At 39.1% G+C, this 25,935-nt stretch overlaps 1 protein-coding gene across 3 annotated transcripts in view; it reads left to right on the forward strand.

Annotated features, from left to right (window-relative positions):
• Positions 1–1,940: 1,940 nt before the first annotated feature.
• MAP3K4 (mitogen-activated protein kinase kinase kinase 4) overlaps positions 1,941–25,935 on the forward strand; it is a gene marked incomplete at its 5' end in the record, with an annotated part of 65,041 nt that continues 41,046 nt past the window's right edge. For all 3 annotated transcript variants that reach the window (XM_083857265.1, XM_083857266.1, XM_083857267.1), the window contains 4 exons: positions 1,941–2,011; positions 15,404–15,594; positions 19,967–21,348; positions 25,138–25,380. In XM_083857265.1, coding sequence (XP_083713391.1) covers positions 1,941–2,011; positions 15,404–15,594; positions 19,967–21,348; positions 25,138–25,380 — 1,887 coding nt within the window. The remainder of the gene's footprint in view (positions 2,012–15,403; positions 15,595–19,966; positions 21,349–25,137; positions 25,381–25,935) is intronic.

The following is a 25,935-nucleotide window of genomic DNA, read 5'->3' on the forward strand; positions in this document are numbered from 1 at the left end:
TTGACAGAAAGTAGTGGCAGTGGTCAGTCTCCATTTCTCCCTTTGCCAAGGGCCCTTGGGATGTCTCCACTTCCACACCATCACATCTATGGCAAAATGCAGTATCAGATTTTTTTTTCCCTTGGTTAATGAAAACTCTGTGCCTCTAACAGACCACTGCATTGATTATTTTGACAGAAGAAGCAAAGAAGCTGAAATATTTTGCCATGATTGCTAAATGCATCTCTGCCCTGCAAACAGCTGCAGAGATGGTGTGAGACAATGATCCCAAACTGAAAAGAATGTTCAGATTTAATCTGTAACATTAACTCTTTGTTATTTATGATCATACCAAAACCACATGCATACTGTGAAGTAAGCAGCTTTACTTTAGATAATGTATATTTTTTGTATGTTATGACAACTAATCCATTAGGATAGCACTTGAGAATTTTTGACCTTCAGCTATGGTTTCTAAGTTTTGTTCACCATGACATATTAGTGGGAATGTATTGTGTGTATCTGCCATTGGAACTGTTTTATGGTTTTGGACTCAAGTACTGGAGCAGAAGTCTTTTCCATTACATGAGGTATCTTAACTCAGATAGGCTATAGCCTATATAGCTATAAAATAATTTTTGACATAAATGCTGAATGTCATGATGTTTCAAATGTCATGATCATCAGGGTTGTGGTGATTCACTTATCTCTCCTGATCTATGAAAAATAGTCTAAGTGGCTTCCTGCATAATGTTATTTATCTGGTCCTGCATTTTAAAGCATGCATTAATTAAGATGGTAAATAGTAGATAGTATTAACATGATATAATAGAAGTATATCCTGCATTTCAGCTTTTAAAAAATTCTTTTATTTCAGAGGGACTGTTGAATTTGTTTCCTAAACTTTGACAGGAGAGCTGGACAACTTTATTTCGTGCACAGTGACTTTACAACTGGTATCAGAGTAGAAAGGTGCAGATTTCTCGTACAGTTAATGAAGGGACTGGTGCACAAATGCAGAATCTAAAAGTGATTCTATCCAAGCTCAAATGTCACCCATGGGAAGCACTGCCTGTGCTCTGTATGAACCTCACTGGTGCCAGGGTTTGTTGCTGTGTTTCCACAGAAGGCGAGTCTCCTTCTCACCGCCCCCAAAAATTAAAGGAAATCACATTTTCAGGAGATCACATTTCCCTCCCTGTATTTCCAGCTGGATAATGTGGCTCCAGTTCTCTGTCCAAGGCTGACAGGCAGCGGTGCTGGAGGGTTTAAAAACTCCAGGTTCATAAATTCAAACAAGTCACTCTGCCGGCAGCAGAGTATAATAAAGACAGAAGGTTATTCTTCCATCCGCCCCCAGAGGGGACCTCGGGGGTCCTTCACGCCTTCCACTCCCAGGATCCGGCCGTGGCCGCTCCAGCCCCCGCAGGCCCGGGCTTGGGGCCAGCAGGGCTGCAGGGGCCGGCACCTGCTGAGGGAACCACCTTCCCCTCAGCGGTTTTATGTTTCTTCTCTCTCCGTCTGCCGGCGCTGTGGGAACGAGCGGCCGGGGGCAGTGCCCGCCGCGCCCCCATCACTCGCCGCCCCGCCCCGGGACAAACGCGGCCCCTCGCGGGGAGCCGTGGAGCTGTAGTTTCCGCGGTGCCGGGGGAATCGCCGCTGTCCCGCCGCCCGTCCCGACCCCGCGGCCGAGAGCGGGAACCCCGCGCCGGGAGCCGCCCCCCGCCTGGCCGCGCCGGAGCGAGCGCCTCTGGCGCGGCCGGTCCCTCGTGGCGCGCCGTAGCGATGCTGCCGGCGCCGCTGCCCCGGGAGGCTGTTCCCAAGATGGCGGCGGCGCGGGCGGCTCTGCGGGGCCGCGCTCCTGCAGCCGGGTAGGGACCCGCTCCCCTCCTCCTCCTGCTGCTGCTGCTCCTCCCGCGCCGCGCACCGGGGCCCGCCGCCATGCCGGCCCCCGTGCATGCATGAGAGACGCCGCCGCGCCGCTCCGTGCCGCCACCGCCATGGAGGAGCCGCCGCGGTCGCCGCCGGGGAGGTCAGTACTCAGCGCCGCCTGGCCGGAGCTCCGTGCGGGGAGCGGTGGGTGCCCCTCGGGCGGGGGCTGCGAGCGCCGGGGCCGGGGATGTGCACTCTCTGCCTCCCGCTCCTCCGCGCTGCACAGCCCGCGCCTGGTGCTGCTGCCTCAGCGCTCCTGCAGAGCGAGAGGGCGCTTCGATAAGAAATCTCTAGTGGCTGCGGTGGGTAAGGCAGTGCTTTGTGGGCGCTTTGCAATTCAAAGGAAATCGTTTCCTTGGCCCCCAGCCCGGCGGCAGTGTGGGGCAGTGCCCGTTCGGGGCGCGGAGCGGAGCAGCAGCCGCAGCCCGGGAGTGCGGAGCGGGACCGGCGCTCCCTGATTTTTGGGAACCGCAGCGATAACAGCGCTGCCCTCCCGGAACGTGTCTGCTGTTTATGGCAGCCGGCATTCAGATCGGCTTCTCCCTGCCGTGCTGGGGAAACAGCGGGGGCACGGACTATCGCTGCTGGCAGCACTGCCATCGATAGTTCTAAGGAGGTAGAGTTGTAAAAGAAAAAAAAAAAATAAAAAAAAGAACGTTCACAAAGAAGTGTTGTGATGCCTCAAAGCTTTCTGGAGCTGCCGTCGCCTCCCGAATGTGCTGACCTGCAGACTGGCTTTTGGCAAGTCTCCATCTGTGCCCTGCTGAGAGATGGGGATGCAAATTACTTTATGGTTTAGTGTTTCCAGCTGGCTGCAGAAGTATTGCATAAGTCCGAGTTATTAATTCCGTGGCAATTATTTCTCATTTTTAAATAACATCCTGTTGATGCACTTCACTTCTCACTAGGAGGCATTCAGGAAACATTTTTAAAACTCTTGTGTGATCAATTAGCGCTGTAAGGCAGTAGTCGGGTGCAGTGTGTTCCAGGTGTGCTGTGCAAAAAACATGCCGTCGTTGTTGCTGAGATCGTTCTTGAGTGTTGTGAGCTGCTGCTTTGTGCTAATGGGATAAAAGGGAAGTGGGGATGTGCTCCTGAGTGGGTCAAGGCTGGGGGGTTGAACAGTGCCTTTGAGTTTTTGTTGATGTGCATTAATGGTTTGTTTTTCTGTCATGAGAATGCCAAAATCAGAAGGTGCATAAAATTAGTAAGATTTAGCAGAAATATTATGAAATACAAATGCTGTGGGGCAACTGAATTAGTAAGCTTCTAAGTTCCTTTTCAAAGGACTCTTCAAAGACTAATACTGCAGGTTGAGCAGAAAATGATTTAAAATGAAGTTTGTACAACAGCATGACCCTAGACCTGGGCTGTCTTCGTGTAGAAGTGTAATCTTCAGAGCCTGAATAGAAAACACCCAGGCATTTCCTGTGCAGGGCCATTTCTGACCTCTGCTGGATTCTGCTTATTACAGGACAGTTTATATGACTCGGATGTGGGTGTGGATAATGTGGCGACAACTTTACCCAGCAAATGAAAATTGAATTAGCTATTTCAGACTGAGCTGGTGGGTGGGAAGGGGACGTCTCAAAACAATTAGGGAGCCTCAATTTGTGTAGGGTAATGCATGTACTCCATCCACTGTGATTCATTTCTGTGTGTACTTTGTGTCCCAACTTCACACCTGCCTCTCTGGCTTTATGCAGCACTTGCTTTTACGTAAATGTAGTGCGGGTGAAGTACCTGAAGCTTTTTCAAACATGATTACTTTTGATTTAAATTTTGGTGTGGTCATTAGGTGTTTTTTCTTGGGGCTGTGAGGTCAGAGTCTTGTTGAAATCAGTTTATTTTGCACAGGCTTGGGCGTTTGAAATCCCTTTGATGTCAGATCACTTTTAATCCTGTTTGTAGAGTGTGCGCGTGTTCTCTGGGTAGTGCTAAAGTGCATTGCTGTAATGCATTCTCTTTAAGTTAACCTTAGTTCTGGTGGAGAAGTATTCAGTCATTCTGAATTAGCAATACACCTACACTTGTTTAATAAACAAAGCTTATTGATTTGTTGTTTTGAGACTGTCTCGTGAGAAATCTGTCTTTGTGTGAGGATTCTGTGTGTTGTTAGAATATAAGTGCAATGGTACATTTTGTCAACTGAAGGCAAACGTAAAATATATTTATGGCTTTTTTTTTGAATGACACAGTCCTTAGTCAAAAGTATTTGATTGGGAATCACTCTCCAAAAGCACACTTTTCCAGGTCTTCCTTTCTTTCTTGAAACACACTTTGGTGGGGAGAGAGATGGCAGGCAGCTCCAAACTGAAAAATGCTCAGTGACTCTAGGAGCAGATGTTGATTTTGAGATAGAAGTGCACTTTGACCCTGGATAGCACGCAGTGGTTACGGATAAGTGAAGAGATACTGCTGAAAAGTTCTGTGAAGAATTCACACTTAAAACAAGTGGAAAGTTTTCAAGATGTTTCCACTTAGGTAATTTAGAATGCTAATTAAAACAGATGCGTTTGGTGCTTTTTGATTATTACCCATAGGCTTTGAATTTCCTAAGCCCAATTTTAGGCTTTCCCAAGAACTTTCTGGCACAAAGTCCACTATAAAGAAAGTGTGGCCTTCGGCATGTCCTTTGTTGGGACTTTGTCCTTTGTTTGGGGGCACTGCACAGGCGTGAGGAGCCTTAGGGCTGCCCTGACTTGTGCCTTGATTGCTGGTAGCCCTCTTTTCTCCTGGCACACATCCAGTGCAAGGGGTGAAGGAAGAACTAAGGCTGCGAATAAAGTGGGACAGAATTGTGAATTATGTGGAGGCTTCCTCCTTGCTGGGGAGCTTTTCAGTAGTGTGTCTAACAGATTTGTTTTCTCTAGGATGACAATGAATTGGGCTGTCAGTCTGCAGCACCTGTGGTTTGGGGGAAGCTTGAGGTTATGTCATGAATTGTGCTTAACACATTTTCCTGCTTGCCACACTGTCTGTATGGCTGATAGTATATGAGCAGTGAAAGAGTTTATTGTATTAACTTAAGATCATAGCTTCAGTGGGAAAAATGATTTAAGCATATAGAGCTTTGCCATAGGTGTTTTTTTTTTTTTTTTTTTTTTTTTTTTTTTTTTTTCCCCATGCATTTAAATGAAGTAAGATGTAATCTATTCTACATGTATTGCATTTTCTTGTTTACATGTGCAAGATTGGGATGAATGACTGATTGTTCCACCTACGCACAAACACACATGAAGTGCTGGTTGAGATGTCTTTGGCATTTGTAGCAGTAAGGATTAGTCTGTGTTGTGTGGCTGCTTGGGTTGTTTTTATGTCTGTTAATTAGTGCTGTCTGTGTCAAGGTTGGTTTTACTATTATGTAAGCTAGTGATATTGACCTTTGTGGAATGCAAACTGTGCTGTGATGAAAACAAATCCTACTGAATTTAAAGGAAAGCATAAGGGATATGCAGTAATTCTTACTTCAGGAGGCTAATTGGGATTTTTAGAGGCTTATAAAGATTTGGCTTCCATGACAACCACATTTCTTAAATTATATACAAATCATTCTTTTAAATTGCATCTAAAATACATTTAGAAGATAATTTTTCATAGTACCAACCGCTTGTCAATAGCGTGTTGACCTCTGTCAGCAGGAGAATGTCAGCTCATTTCTTCAGTTGTGTGGTTGGATTTGCTGTTGTCTGCAACATTTATGTTTGCAGAACTGTTACTTTCCTTCAGTTTTATTCTTCTCTCAGATTTTAACTGCTGATGCTACATTTATTCTGTAATTTATTAACTAAATAATTTTTGAATTTTAAAAAATAACTTAGAAGCTTATTTTAAGAGTTGATAAGGGTCCCATGCTCTTTCTTGGCTTACTGCAAATGTAAAGCCAAATGGGAGTGTTTCTATTTAACATCTGAATTTGAGTGTTACTGAATTGTCAAATATTTGCTTGTCCAGTCTGAGAATCCTGTGTGTAAAATCACATTAATTTGTAAAGAAACCCAATCAGGTTTATTCTGGAGCCAGACAAGATAGGATGTAACTACTGTGCTGATAAATGTCTCCTGCAGTCCTAGGGTAGAAATAGGAAATTAATTCTGTTCCTTCCGTGTCCTGCTGATGTTCAGTGGTACTGAGTGTCACGTATTGCTTTCTGATGTGGTGTAAGTGTATGGTTTAATCTGCCCTCTGCTTGCCTGTGCTGCTGGTTTACTTGCTGTTGCTTTTCCTGAGAACAGCATTTGTAAAGGTTCTTACCTTTTTGGCCGTAGAACGTCCATTCAGTGGGTGATAACAAGGCCACAGTTACTCCTGGCTCTGTTACTTCTTGGCCGCACTGTGGAACTCTCCGTGGGCGTGACCGCTGAGCTCTTGGGATGCTCCAAATAGTGCAGAGTACTGAAGTCCCATTGCATTGCGTGGATTTTCCAAAAGTTACAGACAAGAAGTCCAGCATGCTGTGCTTAGACACCAGCTTTCATTGAAAACCTATTTCTCTTTCAATGCTTCACCTTCTTGTAGACTTTGACTTTATCTAAATGATGAACTGAAACTTTGGGGTCATAACCAGTTGTTAGCTTTTTCTTATCTAAGAATGGAACTTTCTGCCAGAAGAATAGAATGCATGTGGGAGAGTGGGGGAAGGATGGCTGTTAGAGTTCTTTTTATCTTTTATCAGAGGTCTGTGCATTTCCCAGTATATCACTTTTATAGATGATACATTTATAGTTGAACCTAGCACTCTTTTCCTAGTAGTGTGTAACTTCTTGGTGTAGCTTAAATTTTCCAGAAAATCCATGCAGATGTGTTAGTACAGATTTTTCACAAATGGGTCTTACTTAAGTATACTTTGCTGTATTGGTGTGTGGCTTGATACCTTGGGATGGCATCTCTGCAGGTGCCAAGAACTTAATTGCAGCACTTACCCTTTGGATTGAAACTGTGCAATGTATGCTCAAACATCATTAGTGAGGAAAACGTATTTCAGAGATTCTTACTTAAAAAACCGCCATGAAACAGTTCAAATTCCCAAATATAAGCTAGGATATAGTTGAGGTTGAAAAGGTAGCACTAATGGAGAAGCACGAGGTCTGGAATCAATGAATATTTTAGCATCAGTTGTTAAGTGAAGAGAGCTGGATACCGACTGGGCTGGGTGAAGCTCTCTTAGCTCCTGTTTCTACAGTTCTAACCTTTGATCCATTTGCAGCCTCACTTGGCAGGCTTAAACATGGATGTGGAAACCTAACAAACCCATCAACATTTTCACACTTTATTGCACATTGTAGAGCAAGGGTAGAATTAAATAGGCTCTTTTTTTCGTTTGAAATAAAATATGGCACAGTTTTAATCAAATAAACTATTGGGGCCAGGCTCAGAGATGAATCTACTGTAAGTGCTGTTATATCATGGTTCAGATTTGTATAAAAACTTACAATAATCCAAGATGGAAAAATTAGTTAAGCTTTCTCTGTTTTCAAATTTGCTAATAAAAAAAGAACAGAAAGTTCTGAGTATTTTTTCTCTGAGAACATGAAGAACTGCCAAAACTTTTACAAGAGCTCTATTTTATTTATTTTTTTAATACTTATTTCTAGTTGGTATAACTTGAGGAAGAAAAACTACTTCCTTGGATCGTTTAAATATATCTCAGTAATGCTTATCACTACTTGCTATAAAAAGATATGATATTATTTTGCATTCTGCTTACTTTATTCTTGAATCAATGTTTGACAATTTCTGTTTTTTGAGGTTTACCATGTTATTCTAATCAGCCAAAAGGTGCTTCAGTACCTCACCACTCTTTCAATAACTTCTGTTGGATTTTTCTGTGACTTTGTCTTTCTGTTGTAAATATAGTAAGCACATATAGCAGCTTCTGCCCAGGAGAATTTTGAGAAAAGTGCCAAAGTAGGAGTGATTTGCAGAACTGACTCTGGTAGTTTCCAGATCTGGAGAAGGAGAAAATTCTGTTAAAATTTTTCTGTTAAGCTAAAATTTGCTCGTAAGTACTTTAGTGCTGTAAGGAAAGTTGTAATGCCTGGTCAGACATGCTCGAGGTCTACTGTAGAAATGAAGTGTGTTCACACTTGCTGGGTCCTTCTATTCTAAACAGCTTAATTGAGAGTTACCAAGCAGGAGAAGTTGTCACTGGGAATCAATTAGAGCTTAACTGTTTAGCTCAAAGCTGTACATTATTCTTTTCCCCAGTAATGACTTTTATTTTTTCCTTGGTGATTCCTGGAGAAATAGTGGTGGTTTTGTCACAATGAAGTTTTGTTCCAAACCAGTGTTGCAGCAGAAATGCTTGCTTTATATTGCTCCCTCAGCTGATGTGGAATTTATTGTACTTGGTCCTTAACTGTTGGCAGGGTTGTTGTAGTGTAAACCTGTAGTTTGCAGTGGGTGGCACGGGTTTCATAGCAGGCTTGAGTGTGTGCATTTGTGCACCCTGCTGCAGATTAGTTTGCAAAGATAAACAAGGTGTAGTGAACAAAGTGAGGCTTTTCAAGGGTTATTGTTACATCCTGACAATACACTGGTGAAGTTTTAGTGTTTCTGTCATTATTTCTATGTTCACGATCCCTTGTTCATAGGTTAATTTATTTAAAAAAAAAAAAAAAAAGGCTCCTGGAATTATGTGATCAGTCAGTTCTTGGTGGTGATATCATTATTACCTTAAGCATTTTCCTACCCAAGTATTTTGCTTTTATTGTTGTGGCAAGTAAAAAGCTGCATTGGTTTTGTGGCTGACTCAGCTAAAAATTACTGTTCTCATCTCCTAACATCCCTCTCTTGCCTTCCCTCAACTAGGAATGCCTGCCACGTGAAACCTGCTAGCGTGACATTAAGTACATTTGGCTGCCTAATCAAAATTAAAGTGGCTGAAGTTGGAAAAATCCTGCTAACAAAGGCATTCCAGCTAAGCTGGATTGTTTTAGCAGCACCAGTGAAGAACCAGGGTTGGTACTTTAAGTTATACCTGTGCATCTTAGGTGCTGGTGACTTCTGGCAAAGTGTCTGGAAAGCAGAATTTTACAGTCGTGTAAAACTGCTTCGTGTGCAGCCAGAAGAGAGTGACTGAAGGCACAATCTCACTTAACACTCAGCAGATTGCTTTCTTTGCCCTGGTCTCTCAACGAGAGAATGCCAGGTTCAGGAGGGATGTAGTGGAGGAGCTTGGCTGTCACATGGCTGTGGGGTTTTTGCTTGTGGCTATTGATCTGACAGGTAAATGGTGCACCAAAAAACTAATGGTTTTTTCACTGTCAGGTTGGTGATTGAGATCATGTGATTGTTGCCTCCTGTGCAGAAAGGATGGCAAAAGGGGCAGGGTTGTGCAACCTGGCAAGCAAAATGTTCCCTTTCTCACTGTGTCATCTTACTGTGACTGTAGTGTTGATAATTTCTGGACGTCTTCAATGTAAAAAGTTGTGTGAATAGCATTATATTTCATACTTGATTAATTTTTTTTGGAATATTGCTTCCTTTTTTGTGCTCTTACAAGTGTCTCTGCTGTAAGCTGTTTTAATGCAAACTTAGATTGTGTAAGATTTGCATATGTTGACATACTGGATGAAAGATGCAAGTGCTTTTTTGCATATTGTGTCAGGAGTGAATGGTAAAATTACTATCTGTTGTAGGGAGACAGATAAAGATAATACTAAAAGCAACCTTACCCTTGGTATACTACAGCTGTGTTAATTATCCAAGAGTGGGCACAGCCCTCCCAGCTGTGGATGTGATAAAGAGTGAGTTAGCTGGGAGGGGGGTTGGTTGGAGTGAGGTGGAATTTGCTGGCTGTGCTGTGAAGAGGCAGGGACAGAAAAAGTAAGATGCTGTGTGTAGGACAGACAAGGTTAGGCAGCCATGCTAGAGCCAGAACTGGGGAAGGAGGAGAGAAGACTTCAGAGAAAGAGCCAGGGCTATGGACAGCAGAGTCCCAGGTCAGTGTGGATAGAGCTGGGCACACTTCCCTCATCAGTGTGTGAAGAAGAGCTGAGGCATTGAGTCTGCAGACCAGCTGCTGGCATAGATGGACACACCCTGAGAGCTGTGTGGAGCTGCTTGTGGGAGACTAAAGAGAAAAGGTCTGAGGACTTTCAGATAACAAGGAATTGATGATGCTTGAAGCCCTCTGAAGTTTTTAAAGAAGCACTCTGAGTGCAGTGTCTATCTCGACTTCCACAGTCAGTTGTAAGTGAATTCTTTGCTCTCCTTTCCTCCTGTCCAGGTATCAGCTTTTTCCCCCCAGTGTGCTGGTTGTTCATTCCTAGGCTGCAGAGATAAATGATCACATATCCTGCCTTCCCCTGGTTCCTCTGGGAGAAGAAAAAAAAAAAAAAGTAGCTATGTACAGCTGAATTTGAATTAGAATATTTCTTAAAACTGAAATTGTTGTGCTGGTACTGTGTCTTCTATAAAACTTAATTTGAAATTTCCTACCTGTAAGTGCTGTGCCAGACTTAAACAGGGTACATATAGCAAAAAAAAAAAAAAAAAAATACAGCTTTAGTTGTACATACTGTATGCAAATTCCTGCTGTGCTGTAACAAAAAAAAAAATATAATTGAAAAAACCTGACAAGATCTTTTCTTTGCCTTCTGGTGAAGTCTTCCTTTTGCTGCACTTGGGGCAGTTTATAGTAAATGCAGTAGTATCAAACACTTCATTTTTGTATTCATGTGTGTAGCTGATCTGTAAAAAAACCTTATCCAAAGCTGGATTTTTAGTTGTTTCTGCTGTTGGTTCAACAACCTTTCAGAACCATGTCCATTTATTTAAGATTACAGCTTCCCTCAGAACATAATTTTTTAAAAGTAGTTGAAATATAGGAGTGCATGGTGCTTTCCTAATGTTGGAACATAACCCTATGTGTTTATACCAGTTAGCTGTCCTGTACTGTAGCAGAACTTCAGGTTTTTCCCTCTTGTTTTCCTGATTAGGTTGTCTAATCCTCAGTCTTTGTTACCCAAGTGCTACTGATTGTTTAGTGCTGTTGGTCCGGGACTACCATTACATTTTCTTCTGCAACAAAATGAAATCTTGTGCTGCCGCAAAGAAACTGGAGCTTCTCATTCCAGAGTTTTGTTGTGTGGTGTTTAGCAGCACTGACTGAATACTTCATTGTTTTTCTGTTTTAACAGGTGCAAAGGTGGGTACCTAGAAATTCTGTTTGCTTTTTGCATTACCAACAGCTGTTGGGTGATGACAGTTGTTGTCAGAGTATTGTTTGAAATAGACTGATTGTGGTACCTTTAGGGAGAGCTGCTTCTGCTGACTGGGAATGTGCATTGCCGAGAACAGACTAATGTAGCCTTGTCTTCCTGCATTAATTATCGAGCTGAATCTGAGTTAAGGAGTATAGATTTGAAAAACAGACAATTTGCTTTTAAAATGAAGCCCCTGAATGTCAAGAGCTGGTACTTGGTAATTTGGTGCTGGATATTGCAGTTCTTTGTATGAAAATGGCAGGGTGATGTAAGAAGTGTTGAGAAAGAGCCCTGCTGATTCCTGCATGGTGTGGTGTCTTTGAAACTGCAGGAAGCTGTTTACAGCAGCAGTGTCTGGAGTGCCCAGCTTACTTCCAAACTATTGTGGTGGGCAATGATTCTGGCTCCTGTGTGGTAACTGCCTGACTAATTTATTGCCCTGTGCTTCCAGTCCAGTCCTTTGGCCTCTACTGCTCTTGATCCCCAACAAGCTTTTAAATTGCATGTGGGATGATAAGCAATGGCTGAACCTGAGTTAATTATGTAAGTATCTCATGTACTTGAGCTCCTCCTGCTTATGAGGGGGGTAGCTGATAGAAAGGGAAGAGTAAAAAGATGTTTCCCCCCTATAGCTGTCACAGTTTTTAGGATGATCTCTCATTTATGCCTGTTACAAACTTTGCAAGTTTGCATAATGTTTCAGGAAAGTGCAGAAGTTTGTACTGGTTAAAAATTGTATTCCTCAGTGTGACTTTAGCCTAATTAATTGTGATGTTCCCATGTGATCCTTAGTGGTTTTCATTTGTTAATTTATTTTTAGCGATAAATGAGTGTATTTTTCCAAAGGTTGTGGCCTTTATCAATAGTGGTGGTTACTGGGTTTTTTGCTCTCTGTCCTCCTGCTTCAAATTTCATACCTTGATTTCTGCCCCACCCTTCCTATTTTTGTTTGCAGGCTTTTGAAAATCTACAAGAATTATCTTGATTTTCATGAGTGAGCTGGAGTTGTAGATAACATTGCCGTCACTTTTACTTAATTAAATAAACAAAAAATCCTGCTGTCATCTAGAAGTGCAAATTAAAGAAATTATATATTCTGTCTTTTCAGATTCTGGCTGAAATGCACCTTGGTGTAACATACAGTAGTTATGTTTTGGAAACATTTTTGGTTTGTTGGATTTTTTTGTGCATTTCAGAGCTGCCAAGGTGATTTATGTGTCCTGGCTCCAGTTTTTCTTATATTCCAAGGGTGAACTTCTAAGAAGCATTTTTCTCATTAAAATTGAGGCTGGGAACCTGTAAATAGAATATGAAAATTATGCACTTCTAGTTTTCCTTGTAGGGATTTGGTTTAGGCTGCTATTGGCAATAGTAACTGCATTTGTCACAAGCTTTCACTTATTGTGTGTAAGCCTAATTAAGATTTGGAAGGTTTTCACTGGCTGTGGGGGAGAAAACCTGCATATCTTGGTAGCTACGAAGAAATCAGCCTTGATTAATGTTTCTCAACCTTGGTTGCAACAGTATTTAGGAACCAACAATTCTGTCTAATAACCAACACTATAATCTGATGCAGGTTTGCCAGCACGGCGTTTTATAGATTGGCACATTTAATTAGTCTATGGTTAGTTCATGAGAGTAAATAACACACAAACATTGCAAGTGCTGTGTCAGTAATCTGTAAAAATCATAACTGATTTTAATAGTGGAGTGTTGCTGCTGAAGATCATATATGTCTGGATTAGATAAAATGATCCTGGCATGTCAAAGCTGATAGAGCTGCTGTAGTTCAGACCCTGTATATTTAGTGCATTGTTGTACCATAAGGCTTCCACTGGTGAAACTGAATCATTGTGTTAATTGGCACTGATTTGAGTTCTGAGTTGAGGTATAGTCTTTGCACACGAACCCTAAACCAAGTATGCTGGGTTGTTAAAACTTGCTTTGCAACCTGTGCCTTTCTCTCTCTAAGCAGACCAGCCAGCTTTGGTTAGATCATCTCACCAGTTGCTAACAAGACTGGGTCTGTTGTTACCAACGAGAGCATGATTGCTTGTTTTGTGATATGATTTCAAGTGCTGCATGTTTTGTGATGTCTGTTGTGCTTATCAAAGAACATCTTAATAAATTACCCAGCAAAAATGGTTGAATGTTAAGTCAGTCATACTGGATGCTGCTGTATAGGTAATTCATGTGTGAGCTTGGAGGGTAATTTGGATACTTCTGGCACTCATGCCCTCTCATCAGACGTAGCAAGAAACATACAAGGTAGAGTTATAGGATCATTTAGGTTGAAAAAGACCTGTAAGATTGAGTCCAGCTGTAAAGTAGCACTTTCAAGTCCACCAGTAAACCGTGTCTTGTAATGGCCACATCTACACATCTTTCAAATGCCTCCAGCCATAGTGACCAAAAGATCACTTAATTTGGCTTGGTGGACAGATTTGACCATTAAGCTCTTTGAAGAGGTTGCTTTCTTGTAAATAGAAGGAAAACAGTGTTTTCACTGGTCTTTCCTAACAAGGCAACTAGTCCTAGTTTAAAGCTGCCTTGGAGACCTAATGTGAGTGCTTGAGGATCTGTTCTGCCAGCCTCTGCAAGAGCATCAGCACCCCACCCTGTGCCTTGCCAGGCCAGTGAGATCACTGAAAAAATAAATGGCTCCATAAGCACTGGAACTAACGACTTCTGTTTTATGTGGTTTAGTGTCTTGTGGTTGATTTGTCTTTGGCAAGATCACAGGGGTGTTCTCTGCCTGAAGTATTTTTCACAGTAGGGCTGTTCACAAGTATTCTCAGAAATAAAGCTCTTCTGGTGTCCAAAAAGATGTAAACTTGAGTTCCACTTTCCCAGCTCAGCACTTACAAGATCTGTTTCTCATACTCATCCACATATTTTCACAAGATCTGTAGGAACAGTTTTAAGACTTCTTTTTAATATTTGGTCAGTGGGGGTTGGTTAAATCATTGCTAAGACACAGTCACAGCATGATGTCCCAAGGCAAGGAAACAAGACAAAGTATTGGTGATTTTGTGTGATTGTCACTATGACCAGATTGTAGGGCACTCCTAAGACTCCAGGTGGTGCTGCAGTGCCACCTGGGTCATTTTTGTTGGGTAACTGATAAAGTTTTTCTGCAGAAGTAGGTGAACTTGCCTGCTGCCTTCTCAAAGCTGAAGTAGTAGAGTGAGAGTAAAGTGAAAAGAGTATTTCGTGCACTGAATGTTTCTGTGGTTTTGTAAAGAACATAAATGTTCTACATGCTAAGGTATTTATTTCTGTTTATAGCTAAAGGCCAAGAAAAAGTACAGTATCTACCTTTTGTTTGGTTTTGTTTTGTTAGCCTTACTGCTGTTCTACTAGCTGGAAATATTCTGACATATTTCTTGCTGATTTAACTCAGACTCATTTCACTAGACTATGAGTAACATACCTTGTCTGCCCCTAAAATAGTAGCAAGTAAAAATGTAATTTGTGATTCGAGTGAAGTTGAATTTATCAGATACTGATACTATTTTGCACGGATTTAGACTGACTGTTTCTTTGCTTCAGTGTCTTTTACTAGAGTCAGGAGTTACTGAGAGTTCTGTAGAGTTATTTGCCCACCTGCTTCAGAAATAAGTGAGGAGAATAGAGGCAAACTGTTTCTTTTCTTTCTTTGAAAATAGTGTGTGTGTTCTTTCTGATATGTGTTAAAGCAAGAGAATTCCATGTGTGGCACCACTGGGGAGTGATAATATTTATTTATGATCTTAATACTATTAATATTCTTGATATTGAAATCTGTGAAAAATACTTTTAGATCTCCTATGCTAGATAAAAGTTTTGTCAAGGGTGGGAGAGTGACTTTAGAAGTTGCCTTTGTGGTATGAGAGGTTTAGGGGGTGGAGAATGGAAGACCTGCTGTTGTCTCTGCTAGTGATCAGATCGAATGTCTTGCATTATGTCTGTATGTTTGAACCTTTGTTTATTTCATGCACCTCTTAGTTTAGGCTTGCCACAGATTTTTTCAGAAAGATATACATATGTATGTATGTTTACATTGTGTTCTTCTAGTGACACTCTGCCTATACCATCTTCTTTGTATGTTGCCTATTATTTATTTGATTGGAAACTTACCCTTAGGGATATGAAAAAAACCTGAAGTAAATATATGTGGATGTGGCAGTAAAATACAGAAGGTTGACTATGGTTGAGATTTATGGTTGAATTAGCTTTCCAAACAGATATTGCAAGTAAAATTTCTTTATCTCGAATGTAATGGTTTATCTTGTTCTGTGCAGGAAAGAATGCAGATCAGGAGATGCTCCTTCCAAGATCTCAGAATCTGACCCTGAGGAATTATCAGATGAAGCAAGTGCTGACACTTTCTATGGCGCTTCTCCCCCCAGTACACCCCGCCAGATGAAGCGCATGTCAACAAAGCATCAGAAAAACAATATCAGCAGACCTGCTGGCCGCTCCACTTCGAAAGGTGAGTGTGGTGCCTTGGCTTTTTCCCTAAAATGATCAGTCACAGCAGTAGCCTGTTGTTACCTGGTCGAGGGGTTGTACAGAAGGCCGAGCTGGATACTGTGGTACAGTGAAAGAACAGGAGGCAGCTGTCGTGGATTGCAACAAAGGAAGACTCTTGGGTGTTAGAAGAAAAATTTTGCTATGAGACTGCTTAGACAATGAACAGTTTACCAGAGGGGTTGTGGAATGTCTATCTTTGGAGATTTCTAAAACAGAACTGGTAAAGGTCATGAGCAGTCTAAACAAGTTTTGAAATAAAACCCAGTTTTGAGCAGAAAGTTAGAAAAAATGACTTTCAGAAGTATTTTTAAATCACTTTTTTCCAGTGATTCTGTAATGTATAGTAATGGTGTAGTTGCTTTTCTGCTCAGTTTCCATGTTCTGAAGCACTTCACAGGCTGTTCATTGCAAAATACAGTTTTCAGTGATTATTCTTTATTCTTTAATGCCAGTGAAGCACTTAACGTGTAGTTACTCTTGCTTGCTTCTGATACTTCTGTATAAAGAGATAACGGGGGAAAACCCATACTTGATGTGTACTTTTCTCCTAATTTTGCTAAGTAATGGTACCAAATAATAAAACCTTTTAGCTTAAAGTGATTTTTTGTTGTTGTTGAAATTGCATGGGTGCAAAAAAGCCATTTGAGATTGTAAGTTCAGTGTTTTCATACAGAATACAACTGGATTTTTGTGTGGGTTTTTTTTTTTTTTTAATATATTTTTAAACAAATAACAAACTATGTCAGACAGTTGTTTGCCAGAGTTATGGCAGCTTGACTATTGGCAGTTAATGTTTTGGAAGCAATTTTAAAAATTGCTTCAGATGAGACAAGGAAAAATTAGAGTGCATAGCAAAGATAACATTTTTGAGGTAAAGAGTAGGGAAGAAAAAGGTAAATTGTTTGGGGTAAAAAAGGGAATATAATCAATTCTTTGGTTGTGTAGAGCAAGTTCATAATAAAAGAAGTGCCAATACAAACATTTTCCAAACTTCTGTTTCCCTTTCATCTCATGCAACCTCCAAATAACGTCACTGAAGAACATTCACCAAAATACCTCTTCCATATATGAAATTACAGATAAATCTTGTTACTCTTGCCAGTTAACTGTAGGCATTGGAATTATTAAGCCTCTTTAACTTTGCTAAAAGGCACATTTAAAAGCCAGTAGAATTCTTCTGTTGCAACATTAACTCTATTTTAACCCTGTGGTTATGTAAATTTTTCTCGCTTTTGGTGATGTTTTTTTTGTTGTTGTTTCATTATGTGCTTTAAAAAAGAATTAGTTTCTAAACAAAGACATTGTGATACTAAAGAAATATAATGTATTGTATTTCATTGTTAGCCTTTGCTTCTAAGCACATGTAGAAGATTGATACCTTCCCTACTTACAGATTTTGAGTGTTTGGAGCAAGGTCTTTCTATTTGTGAGGGGAATGGTTTTTACTTCTGGCATGATAATATCCTGGTCTTTCTTATCATGAGTATCTTAAAATATATTTGCATTTTTTTTTCTGATTCATTGGATATTGTTGTGTAAGTGTCTTTTCTAGAAAGTTCCCAGGTTTGTTGTTTTTTTTTTTTTTTTTTTTTTTTTTTAACTTTGTCTATGTGTACCATCTCAGAACAGTTATTTTGTTCTGTTTTGAAAAGAAAAGCCACCCCAAAACCTTGTGGAGTAGTTTGTTGACCTTGAATGTGTATGCATGTGCTCTTAGTGAGCTTGAATGGTTATGCTTCAGTAAGAGAATTCCTTCAGGGGTTGGTTGAATGTTGAATCACTTTAAAAAGTAAATTGGAAATAACTTAAGGTGATTACAAATAAGATTTAAGGTATCTTTATTGAGACAACTGAAAGAATTTTGGTGATTAGGGGCTTGGCTTACTTGTGCTTCTGATACTTGGTTGTTCAATTTCTGTCACAAAGTTCCTTTCAACTCTTATTTAGTATCCAAGCATAAATTGATGCAATAATCTGTTAAGTTTCTGAATTTTTTCTCCTGTAGCCTAAGAACTTTGGGGCTCCTATTTTTCTAAGCTAAATGCATTTCAGAGGTGCTTGCAAGACCTACCCGTGTCTCCTGAACTCCATGAATGCTTGTTTACTGACTGAAGTGTCAGCTTCTCCATGTACCATGTAAAAGCAATGCCTATGTCTGCTTTTTAGTATAAAATTTTTGTAGCTGCATACTGGAAAGGGAGCCACTGTTCACCCTGCTTTCCTACACCCATCATGTTCTTCACATTAATTTTGTTGTATTTTCTTTTAATGACCTGTTTAAGATCTCAGACTCTACCACATACTCTCTCTCATCAACTGATAGTGTGTGGGAAATGGATTTGTAGGGAATTCTTAAAGCTTGATAGAAGGCTCCCATAGTATGTATCTGTATGCAAACTTTGAGATAAAAAATGCTGACTTAGAAATGCTGTGGAATAGGAGAGATTGTTGAGAGAGAAGTGGAACTAGAAATAAGTTTTAAATGGCGGTTTTGCAAATAGACTAAATACTTTGGAGAAATAGAACTGTGAAAGATATATTGTAGTAGGACTCATGAGGGGTAATTTTAGATGATTGGCTTTAAGACATTACTAATATTGTGTGGCAAAAGCTAATGGGATAAAAACCACTTATATCGTAATTAGGAAATAGTTTGGTTTCTGACTGTGGCGTGAATTGTAATATTTGTGCTATTTTTACATGAGCTTGAAAATGGAATAAATGTTATTAAAACGCTCTATTTAAAGTTGCTCTACTTCTGGGTTAGAAGAAGGTATAGTGTGACAAAATGGGTGCAAATTAATTTTTTTGCTAATTAATTGAAGTCTGCATTACAATACTGCAATATATACAATACTGCAGTTATAGTGTTGATATTAATTTATTGCAGGACTCTCAGGTGTATTTGAATCATTGGTGTCTATTTGATGAGAGGATTTTGAAACAATTTTTAGATTATTGTGCCTGGGCTTTGTTAAGAATGATGAACATTCAAGTGTTATGGCTTTTTGGATGTCTCATAATGAATAATCTTTAATTTCTTTTTTTTTCAATGTGCTTTGGTGGTGTGGGGAATCTGAAGATTGATAAGGGAGGATAATTTGTTAAAAATTCAAACTGAAGGGATCTAGAGGTTCTCTTATCTGGAATGTAAGTTAAGAAAGTGATCTTTACATGTAATAGGATTTTGATTTATTTTGCAAGGCCACCAAAATCTTCAACATCAAAGTGCTGTTAGAAGTTGATTCATTTCTAATCTACTTAAAGTCTTTGTGGAGAGGGTGTATGCTTCATCTCTGTCAAGCTCCATATTCAGTCTGCTTGCCTGCCAATGCAAAATGCCCATTCCTGTGTCTTGCCTGGCCTGGCTCTGTGGTCAGTGAAAATAGACAAAGTATATTCAGCCATCATTCTGAAAGTCTTTTCTGTTTTTGAGTAAGCAGAAGCTGTGTGACCATGGAGCTTGTTGTATTCCAGCTGCTCATCAGTTGGAACTGCTGGACTTTAGTAGCCTGCATACAGGTGATTCCCCTCTGCCTGTCACCACCTCTGAGAGAGAGAACCACTCTTCTCATGCCAAGTAGTTCCTCCTGTTCTGATCTGTGAAGCCCAGACTGAAGCACTTTGCGTAGTTTTGCAGAGAAGTGTCAGGGTTTGCTGCTCCTGAGGAAAGAACAGGAAGTGAGGAGGACATTGCAACTTTAGGTGGCAAAGGCTGTTTGTTGTCCATAGTAAAGGAAAAAAAAGTGTTTGTGTGTTGTGACAGTGGAGGAGGTAGGCTCAAGGTGCTAAGGCAGTGTATTCAGATTACAGAAGGGTTCATAGAACCAAGATCAACCTTCCCAAGAGCAGGATTGGTGCATTCAAGCTAAATTTAAAAATCTATATATGCTCTAGCTTTTATGAAATTGCAAATGCAATGGAGTCTCTCTAATTTGACTTTGATGCTGTAATAATGCTTTGTTGCATTATGAGTTTTTCTTTGGGAGCTTGTGTGACAAATAGATAGAAAATGAGCTTGGAAACAATTCTTTTCCTTTTGATCATACTCAGTTCTCAATAGATGGCATACTCAAGATGAAAGTTCTTGGAGGTCCTTTCTACAAAAGAAGTAAAGCAAGAGAAAAAGAAAAAAATCCCTTGGTTTAGGATATAATAGTAGTAACTCCTAATAATAAGACTACATTTTACTTCTATTCATGCCTATTTTGTTTTATTGATATTAAACTTTTTTTTTTTTTTTTTGCTCAACCTAAAAAAGCAATTGGCAACTGAATTGGAAAATGCTTGTTCTTGTTGCTGCAGTCACATTCTTTTTTCTTTGCTTACAGAAAAGATGAGTGTGCCATCTCAGTCTTTGCATAAAGACAATGGGAAAACCATTGAGAATGTGGAGGAGCACAGCTATAAGCAAGGGAAAAAGATCAGAGATGCCCTAAGGACAACAGAACGAGATCACAAGAAAAATGTGCAGTGCTCGTTTATGTTAGACTCAGTTGGTGGATCTCTGCCAAAAAAAACAATTCCAGATGTTGATCTCAATAAGCCTTACCTCAGCCTTGGCTGTAGCCACGCTAAGCTTCCAGTCTCTGTGCCCATGCCAATACCCAGAACCACCCGCCAGACTTCTAGGACTGATTGCCCGGCAGACCGCTTAAAATTCTTTGAAACCCTGCGGCTTTTGTTAAAACTTACCTCAGTCTCCAAGAAAAAGGACAGGGAACAAAGAGGACAAGAAAGCACCTCCTCTGTCTGGTTGAACCGATCCAATGAACTGATCTGGCTGGAGCTGCAAGCTTGGCATGCTGGCCGGAGCATTAATGACCAAGACCTCTATCTCTATGCAGCCCGTCAAGCTATCCCTGATATCATCAATGAAATCCTCACCTTCAAAGTGGATTATGGAAATGTCTCCTCTGTAAAAAATGGAGCCAGTCTCAATGGTACTTCAGGAGAAGGAATTTGCAAATCAACACATGGAACTAGTGCTTTGGGTTACTCGAGTTACCATGAACACCTCCATCGCCAGCGGGTCTCATTTGAGCAGGTAAAGCGAATAATGGAGCTGCTGGAGTACATAGAAGCACTTTATCCATCTCTGCAGGCTCTTCAAAAGGACTACGAAAAGTATGCTGCAAAGGACTTCCAAGACAGGGTGCAGGCACTCTGTCTGTGGTTAAATATTACGAAAGACTTAAACCAGAAACTAAGGATTATGGGAACTGTATTGGGCATCAAAAATCTTTCTGACATTGGCTGGCCAGTGTTTGAAATTCCTTCTCCTCGGTTGTCTAAGGACAATGATCCAGATGATGAAGACATTGATAGGGAAACAGAAGTAAAGGAATCCTCAGAAACGTGCACAGAGGAGAGTGATGGTGAAGAACAAATCTCTGAGGAGAATGTTGAGGAACTTAGACAAGCCATCAAGAACAATTTTACTAATAAGCCAAATTTTGACTTTCAGGACCATTTTTCAAGGAGGCTTGATAGGCTTGAATCTGAGGATGACTCTTCTTCCTGGGTTATTCCAGAATGCAGCACTGAGGGAAGCTGCAGCCAACACTGTTTGACCTCTATTTACAGGCCATTTGTTGATAAAGCACTGAAGCAAATGGGGTTGAGGAAACTAATTTTAAGACTACACAAGCTAATGCATGGTTCATTGCAAAGGGCCCGTATGGCGTTGGTAAGGAGTGATCACCAGCTGGAGGTAGGTTACCAGTGTAAATGGATAACAGGAGTACCTCCTTGCTGTATTGTTCCTAACTGAAAATGTAGAAATTGGGATTGTATGAACATTCTGGTTGCTTAGTTGGTTTTTGAAAAAACCAACTAAGTGTATATAATGATTAGGAGCCCAGTTCTTCCAGGAAAATAATTCTGTCGTTTGACAAAATTTATGTGAAGCCCAAGCCAGTTCTCTGTTCTTGTTTGTAATTGAAATGACATTTTTTGTGATAACATCTTCATTCATTATATTTTCTAATGTCTAAATCAACAAGTCAGAAAAATCACTGTGGAAAATCAGGCCCAACAGTTGAATTGTGAGAAAAATCCACTGTGGAGGTGGTAATTTTCCTTGTCTTCGAGACTGGATGTTTCTTGGCGAGACATTTATAAAAAAGTCGCTGTAGTTTTTTTTGTTGGTTTCTCTTGTCTACATAAATGAAGTACTGTGGTACATTATGTTTGAGGAGAGATGGGATAAATGAATGGACTCAACTTTGAAATCTATGAAAACAAGTCATGTTAGTGTGTTGCATTCTTTAGCTGGCTTTTAGCTTAAACCCAAAGTTTTTCTTTGGGTCATTTTATATTCTTAATTAAGAATGACTGTGCGTTAATAAAACCAATGTAGGAATTAAGCAGTAAGTGAAGGATAGTAGTTTCATATTGTGAGATGCGGTCACTAATTCTTTCAAGGCAGAGTATTGTTACTTAATATAAACTGTTATCTAACTTGTAGGCCTTTTTATGGTAGGAGAAATTGGTGGTCAGGATTACTTGCTCTCCTTGGTAAAGTGCCACTGTGGAGTCTGGACAAAGGCATCTCTTAGCCAACATGTGCGTTCCGATACGGAATCGTCACATTATGTGATTGTAAAACATTGAGGAGTTCTTAATGTTGATTGTCAGGTTTGCAAAAGGAATAAGAATTGCTGATCTCCCTTAGAGGTTATTTTTTTTAGGATGAATAAATTTATGAATGTAAAGCTATTTGATTTTGAAATCAACTTTCAGTTTTTGAAATCAAAATCAGTTTTTATTTGTTGTAGATTTTACTGTAGAAATGAAGCTATTAGTTGAATTTTTATATATTCTGTAATTGGTTTCAGCTTATGTTTTAGAAAATTTGCATTAGAAATGTGTGAACATTTCCTTAGAGTCAAGTGCCTAAGCAAAACTCGCAGGTAACTTGTTACAATAACAAAAAGCACCTCCAAACCCACCTACACATAGAAAGTTCAGCTGAAGATAAAGGTTGAAATAAATAAATTTTAAAAAAATCAAAGTAAACCAGACATAGTGTGGGAGTATTGAAAATGAACTTTGAATGTATTTTTGAAACTGCTAAATACCTCCAAAGTTTTCACTGCATAAGGGTTTTTAAAGCAAGTTAATGAAACATTAAATAGCTAGAGTTTTTGCTGCAAGTTCATAGAATTAAACTTTCTGGTAATGTAGAGTTGAATCACTTGTATAAGATGTAAGGTTAATCTTTTCTCCCTTCTCTACCCTTGTGACTACTTTGAATGTTAGTTTTCAGTAATTACCAACTTTTCTTTGGAATATTGTTCTCTTTTCAGAAATGGTTTTTAGTAAAGGTGAATGTTACGAATTCTAAACTTTTCCTGCACCAGCATTTAAAGGATGTTATCAGAAAAAACCCCAAAAATCTCTTTGTCAGAATTGTGGTAGTTACTACAGCAAAAGATGATTTTATGCTGAAATGGAAGAGATGGGTTTCAGTTGCTTGGTCTTTGCACCTGGCAATACTTTGAATGTAGTGTCTTTTTTTTTTTTTTAGTGCAGTTCAGTTTGATATTTGTATGCAGACAGACTTGTTAGTATTCTGTTAATCTTTATTATTTCCGTTACTTTTGTAACTTGACTCTGTGTTTATGTGTATACTTACCCTTCTAACTCTCTGGACATACTTTTGTTTCTATTGTTGCTTAAATGGTGTCTAAAACACATCTAAAATGTACTTTCTGGATCCTTCCACTGTATACATTTTAATGCTTTATACGTGTTCCTGGTCTTGGTGTTTTCTAAAACATTTGATTCCTCTGTAGGCTCTGATACTTTAACAGGGCTATAGAGTCCATTCTGTGTACAAGTTGTACAATTTCATTCTTGGTGAAGATGGATAATATTTCTAACTTTAGCTTATGAAATCGGATGTTATTTTAATAGAATATATTTAAGCTTGTGTACCCTGTTTGTTGTTTATTCAACTGGCTGCACTTTTGAGTGTGGTTTTTTGTATGATCTCAATAAATGGCTTAGAGCTTTCCCTGAGGTTTCATAAGAAGTATTTGTAACATTTCAGATTGGGCCTGCAGAAGATTAAGATTAGTCAGATTGAACAATAGAAGTTTAGGTGTCTAGTACTAAGCCCTAATGTCATTTACTGTTATCCTTGATGCTAGAAAAGGATATTACAAATTTATTCAATTGGCTGTTATTTTTGCTCACTGACTAGTTATTTAATATTTTTATTTAGAACTGAATTTCTCCAAATTATATTTGCATCGCCATGAGGATTGTATTTCTTAATTTTTTTAAGTTATACTGTGGAAGTGTAGCATTTTCATGATATGTTTGTTAATGAAAACTTCTTGTATAAAAATCTTTAGCTCTGATGCTATTCTGGTACTTTATGTTCCTTTTAAAGAGAGTAAAAAGAAGACATTAATAATATCTAAGAAGATATGTTTTTAAATATGTGGTTTAATTTTCTGCTGGATTATGAGCCTAAAAGGTTTTTTAAACTTTCAAGGCAGTAGTTTCATCACTTACTGTTATCATACTCTAATTACTGGTAATGTTTTTCTCCCTTTTGTAGTGATATTATATAAATTCAGCTGAAGAAAAACCTAGAAAATATTAGTTATGTCTACTATATGAATGAAGGATAGTCAGATATCATGGTTAGCAGCTGAGAAATGAGAATAAGAATAAAACAAACTTAATCTGAAACAAATCTTATCATTAAATGATGCCCAGTGTGTTGCTATCTTTAGGAGCTACAGATGTTCTGCAGTCCAGCTTTTCTTTTTAAATTAAACCCCAGACTTTTCTTTTTAAATTGAACTCCATGTACAGCCTTGCTTAGAATGTTATCACAAGGTATGTAGTTTAGATCTCTAGGATGTTTGTTTTAGTCTCAATTATCTTCTTTAATTAGAAAAGTAATTTTGTTTAAATTATTTTCAATCTTAATTTAAATGAAAAGTAAGTTTATTACTAAAAAAAAAACCCACCCAAAATCCCCAAAACAACAAACGAGCTTGATGGCTATATTTCATCTTCCTTTTTGAACAGTTTAAATTTAAAATCTACCAATATTCAAAAGTTACTTTTTCAGTACTTTGACTTAGTTTAGCTAGTGACATTTTTTGAATATTGCATTCATTAAAATGTGGAGTTCTATGTTAATATATGCATTATGTATTTGAAAAGAAATGAGGTTATGTATGTGATGTAGCTTAGCGTACACTAGTTTCTCTAGATAATGTCGTAACAGAAACATAAAGTGAGTGCTTTTGTTAATTCCCAAGGGTCCATCATTGTTTTTCCTGAGACTGATGATATTTAAAAAAAATGTTAGCTTTAAAAATCCCTCAATGATATAAACTTGAAACTTGTGTGGTTGACTTGCCAGCTAATAGACTAATTACCTTCTGAAAGCATACTTCTGTGCATGCTGCTTTAAACAAATCCAAAATTCTAAAGACTTTTAAGGATCCTTTTCATGATACCTATTTTTTGTTAGTTTTCAGAATTTCCAGATCCCATGTTGTGTTCAGATTATGTGCAGTTACTAAATTTCCCACCTTGTTGCGAGCAAAAATGCAGTGCTGTATCGTGGGAAGAGCTGAAATCCATGGATTTGCCATCTTTTGAACCTGCATTCTTGGTTCTCTGCCGAGTCCTGCTCAATGTTATCCATGAATGTCTCAAGCTGAGGTTGGAACAAAGACCTGCTGGGGAACCATCTCTTTTGAGTATTAAACAGGTTTGCTTCAATTGTTTTTTTTTTTAATATATGTTTCCTGTTTGAAGTATTTTGTCATTTCATTATGATACGGTGTCAGTTTAAAGAGGATTAATGTAAGAAGTTACAATGTATAATTATGTAATAATTTTTGTAAACAGTCTTGTATTTCATATGGAGATTTGCTTTTTTGCATATAATAAATAAATGGTCATGTAAAGCTCTCTTATTTAGGCTTCCATATCAAGTCTGGTGGTTAAAAATATTATTAGCCAACAAAAGTAAACAGTATTGGTTCCATTTGCATTGTAAGCTATATAATCTTCTCTAGCACATCTTCCTCTGTTTGGAGTAGTTTTAAGGGTCTGTATTTCTCTTTTTTCTTAGATTTGATTTTTTCTCTTGTGAATGTTAGATATCTGGTAACCTGCAGTAGTCACACAGTGAAAGTTAATTAAGAAGAAAAATGAAATAAAAAAATCTTCCCCAGCCTATTGTATTATTTTCTTTGGACAGTGACCCAAGATTGTCAGTCCTGTTACTGATTGAGAATATTGTACCAGGATTTATTTTCTG

The sequence above is a fragment of the Zosterops lateralis genome, assembly GCF_965231275.1.
Source record: "Zosterops lateralis genome assembly, chromosome: 3".
NCBI classification, from domain to species: Eukaryota; Metazoa; Chordata; class Aves; order Passeriformes; family Zosteropidae; genus Zosterops; species Zosterops lateralis.